This window comes from Tupaia chinensis, unplaced genomic scaffold (genome assembly GCF_000334495.1).
Source record: "Tupaia chinensis unplaced genomic scaffold, TupChi_1.0 Scaffold000706_1, whole genome shotgun sequence".
Taxonomy (NCBI): Eukaryota; Metazoa; Chordata; class Mammalia; order Scandentia; family Tupaiidae; genus Tupaia; species Tupaia belangeri.
This window is the reverse complement of record NW_006160229.1, coordinates 6,114,514-6,119,551: the sequence shown is the minus strand read 5'-3', so window position 1 is coordinate 6,119,551 and position 5,038 is coordinate 6,114,514. Positions and strand designations below refer to the sequence as shown.

The following is a 5,038-nucleotide window of genomic DNA, read 5'->3' as shown; positions in this document are numbered from 1 at the left end:
CAGTAAAAATCTCTCAAAAAAAAAAAAAAAAAGTTCCTTCTAGGACACCTATGAATAATAACATAAATACAAGCTCAAATTAATCATCTCTGTAAATCCAACAGCAGCCCATCACAAACAGTCTCTTAAAAAGGGGACCAGCAGGTGGCATAGTGGTTACTTCACTGCACTCCCACGTAGTTGACCACAGTTCAAGTCCTGGACCTGGAAGCTTAAAACTCACACCGGGGGTGTGTGCGAGCATGCCCCAAATCCCAAGAGGACAATGGAAGAGAAGGGATTGTGGCATGGCCATCCCTGCTGGAGGTGATTTCTTACTTTCTGTCTCTGTCTCTCCAAGAAGCACGTGCGCTGTATAGCAAAAATCCCTCAAAAAATAAAAACAAATAGCCTCAAGCCCCTAAAAAAAAAAAAACTTCCAAAAAAAAAAAAAAAAAACAACAAACAACAACAGTAGTTTGACCATTACTGATGGTGTAATGGTTATGTTGGTGGACTCCCACATGGCCCACCACAGTTTGAGTTCCAGACCTGGCACCTTAAAACTCACACCAGGCACGTGCGCGTGCATGCCCAAAATACCAAGGAGAATGAAGAAGGGATTGCGGTGTGGCCATCCCCCATAAGGGGTGATTTTTTCTTTCTGTCTCTGTCTCTCAAGCGAGATAGCAAAAATCTCTCTTGTAAAAAAAAAAAAAACAGAAAAAAAAAAAACACCAAAACCCCCCCCAAAAAAAACAGTAGTGCACAGGGCCAACAAATCATATGGTGGTTAAGGTACAAGACTCTCATGAGGCAGGCCACAGTTCAAGTCCCCAACTGAGGGACTTGAAACTCATGCCAGTGTGCATGCATGCCCAAAATCCCAGGAGGAGAATAGAGCAGAAGGAACTGTGGCATTGTCATCCCTCCTGGGGGATGATTTCTCACTTTCCCTCTCACTGTTTCTCTCTCTTTGTATGGCAAAAACCTAAAAAAAAAAAAAGTAAATAAAACGGTAGTACATTGATTGTACGTTTGATTATCTCTTGGCCCTCACTATTCAAGCTGTATGATCATTTCACAGGTCTGTTCCAAAAATCTTTCTAGTACAATGAAAGATTCTTTTTGGCCCTCTGTACCTACCATTGTCCAAACTCATAGATTTTGCTACCACTTACTTAATGCCACTCTGGGTTTGTGGGTTTTGGGTTTTTTTTTTTTCCGTTTTTAGATTTTTGCAATAGACTGCATGAACTTGACAGAGACAGAAAGTGAGAAATCACCCCCTGAGGGGATGGCAACACTGCAACCCATTCTCCTCCATTCTTCTCTTATGACTTTGGGCACACATGCATATGTGCCTTGCATGTTTTCAAATCACTGGGTCTGAGACTCAAACTGCAGAGTAGGACATGTGGGATCCAGTTCCCTGACCACCATGCCACCTGCTGGCTCCAATGCCATTCTGTTTTACATCTTTCTTCCCTGGCCCCTTGCCTCTGATCCTTGGTAGACTGCAAGTGCAATGGTGATGGAGTAGACTTTCTTCTTTTCTAGTGAAAGAGATATATGTATATATTCTTAAAAGGTTCACAAACACCTCAGTCTTTGGTGTTTGTTTTAAAATATCATTTTCCTGAAAATACGATACTCCTTCCTTTGATAAAAATTAGTCTCAGAGTTAGCTTAACTAAATAGCTAAGCACATTCCCACAGAAAGCAGGAGGCCTAATATGAAGGGTCTTCAGAAAGTTTATGAAAACTGTGTTATTATGGGGAAAAAAAAACTAAGCATGAATTTCAAAATATTCTGCACCAAAATAAACTCATACTTTAATTCCATGTTTCCATTAACTTTTGAAGTTCCCTTTATGTAGCTAAACTGTACATAACAAAGTTATGGGGAATGAATCTAATGCATAAACATTTACTGTGAATCTTCTAAGAAAAATCATAAAGGGTTATAATGTTCAGGATCAGGAAGGTGGATAAAGTCCATAGATGGAACAGAACAAAGTTGAAGGATGATTTTAAGAAAGCAAAAACAGGAAAAAGAAAGTGAACAATATTCATGAAAACAGCTTAGAAGTATAAAAGAAAGCAGAATAACCAATATACTTTAATCCAGGGATGGAAAACAGGCTGACAGCAGAGCCTATGTCACAGACTAAGTTCAGATGAGGGAGAACACAGAAAATGCTTTGTTCTTCCAATAACTAAGGCTAGGACAAGAAGAGGAGGAGGGGAGAAAAGGGAGGAAGAGAGGGACAAAGAAAGGAGGCAGGAAGAAACAGAGATAGTGTTTGGTAAAAATTTCTAAGGAATTACCTTTCTTTCTGTGTATTTCCTTACATCCATTCATCAATCCAGCCAATCAACCAATCTTTTTAATTTTTTTAAATGTTTTTGCCATAGGGAGCAGGTACTAGCTACAGAGACACAGAGAGGGAAAGCAAGAAATCATCCCCTTGAGGGGATGACCACACCACAATCCTTTCTCTTCCATTCTCTTCTTGGGATTTTTTGGCATGTGCGTGCGTACACACACACAGCGTGAGTTTCAAGCCACTAGATCCTCAATTCAGACTGTAGTCAGCCATGTGGGACTCCAGCACCTTAACCACCACACTACCCGTTGGCTCTCAATCAATCATTTTAAGCAAGAAGCAGGTACCACAACATAATATCTTACTCCAATAGCAATAATCTGGCATTTGACTTCCACTTTTCCTATCATATCAAACACTGCCTGAATATCTTGACCTCATTATTCAATTTCCATAATCAAAATGTACAAAAAAACCCCAACTTTTATTTGCCAGAAACATACATGTTAAGATTATGTAAATAAAGCAAACGCCTATGAAATTAAGTGCCTATGAAAAGAGGAAGACTTACTTATTTTTTAGTTCTGAAGTGGCATCCATGTCTTTAAACTCTCCTGCAATATGAACTATACCATAACAGGTGACTGCAAAGGCCAGAAGTGTCTGAAGAACTATCTGTGGGTACAAAGACTGAGATTACTAAATAACGCACAAATATTATTATAAGCATTATAATCTTTTCTCCACCTCGTTAGAGCCTCTAATAGGTACCGCTCATCTAGGAGTCAATTCTCTCTTGAAACAATTTGGACTCAGACACAATAAAATCTATACATTCTGTAGCTCGGCTGCAAAAATACTTCTGATGCTTCAATAAATGAACTTAGTGACATGCTCGAAGAAGTAAAGTCAATGAGTACTGAATGGTACTGAGGTATTCAGAACTCAATGATCAAATATTACCTACTTCCAAGAGCAACTAAGAATTTTGATATATTATTGTTCGATACCACAAATTGAGTACATAAAAGTTATGAGGGGTCTTCAATAAGTTCATGGAAAATATGTATTATTAAAAAAAATAAGCACAGATTTCAAATCTTTTGTATTTGCCACAGGGTGCACATGCTTGCCAGAGACAAGGGGAAACACCCCTGAATGGGGGCTGGTCAGGCTGCAACCCCTTCTCTCTTTTCTCCATCCTGTCAGGATTTAAGGCATGCATGCACATGGGTCCAGCATGTTTTTCAAGCCACTGGGGCCAAGATTTGAATCATGTGGCCAGCCTGTTGGGATCCACCCCACCACCCCCCAGCCACCAGGTCACAGGGCCAGCCCTCAAATTTTTTTGCACCAAAATAAACTCATACTTAAATTTCCTTTTTCTGTCAACTTTTTAAAAGTCCCCTCATATGTGTAAAGAAAAGCAATTTAAAAAAAAAAAATCCCACACTCCACTGAAAAATTAGAACATTCTCAGAACCTTTCAAGTCCCAGGTGTCTCTCTCCAAATATATCCTTTATCCTCTGTCTCAAAGTTACTTGACTTGTATATTAACTGTTCCCTGCTTTCCTTGTTAATTTTTCCAGCTATGTATATATCTCTACAACATGTATTGCTTGCTTTTGTTCATTTTGAATTTTATTTACATGGCCTCAAATGTCTTCTTTTGTGACCAGCCTTCCTTACACAACATTATGTTTGTGAGATTCATCCCTGCGTAGTCTGTGGTTGCAGTCCATTCGTTTTCATTCTGTTTGTATCTTATTAAAAGAAAATATCCCTATTTAGCCACTCCGCTGTTGCCGGATGTGCAGTTGCTTTATGCTACTTTTATAATGCCGATATGAATATTTTTTTGTATGTCTTCTGGTGCACAGGAGTGGCAACAGAGGGTAGGATATACACGAGTTTGACTTTCATACCTAATACCAAACCGCTTTCCAAGAGTTTGTGCAAGCAAAAATGTTGAGTGCTTAAAGTCAACCAACATAGCACTATAGGCATATTTGCTTGTTTGCAGCTTTCTATATTTTTCAAAGTGTACAATTTGAAAACAAAAGAAAAGTTGTTTAAAATAGATATAAACTGGGGCAGCAGGTAGTATGATGGTTAAAGCACTGGATTCCCACATGGTGGGCCACAATTTGAATCCTGGATTCAGTGGCCTGAAAACCATGCTGGGCACACTGTGCATGCACGCCCAAAATCCTGAGAGGAGAATGGAAAAGAGATTGCAGTGTGGCCATAGCCCGAGGCGGGGGGGGGTGGTGGTAATTTCTCAACTTTCTCTCTCTCTCTGGTGAGCACACATGTCCTATGGCAAAAACATAAAAATGAAAGGTATAAATGAGTGTGTGTGTGAATGTGTGTGTGTGTCTACCAGAGAGAGAGCAAAGGTGAAAAGAGAACGAGTTAATAATCACATTTATCAAATCCTTAATAATAGATACTTGAAGTAAAAATTAGCCACAAGGTATTTATTATTCTAGCTGAATTAAAACCTATTGTCAGGGACCAATAGATGGCGTAGTCACTGGACTCCCACATAGTCTACCTTGGTTTAAGTCCTGGACTTGGTGGCTTAAAACTTACGCTGGGCACGTGTGTACGTATCTAAAATCCTGAGAGGAGAAGGGATTGTGACATGACTATTTCCTCTGGGAGGGATGATTTCTCACTTTCTGTCTCTGTCTCGTCAGTGAGTACATGTGCCCTATAGCAAAAA

At 39.6% G+C, this 5,038-nt stretch overlaps 1 protein-coding gene across 1 annotated transcript in view; it reads right to left on the bottom strand.

Annotated features, from left to right (window-relative positions):
- Nucleotides 1-5,038, bottom strand: part of MMGT1 (membrane magnesium transporter 1) — a gene marked incomplete at its 5' end in the record, with an annotated part of 30,110 nt that overhangs the window by 3,649 nt on the left and 21,423 nt on the right. The window contains 1 exon segment of the mRNA XM_014592500.1: nt 2,881-2,984. Coding sequence (XP_014447986.1) covers nt 2,881-2,984 — 104 coding nt within the window.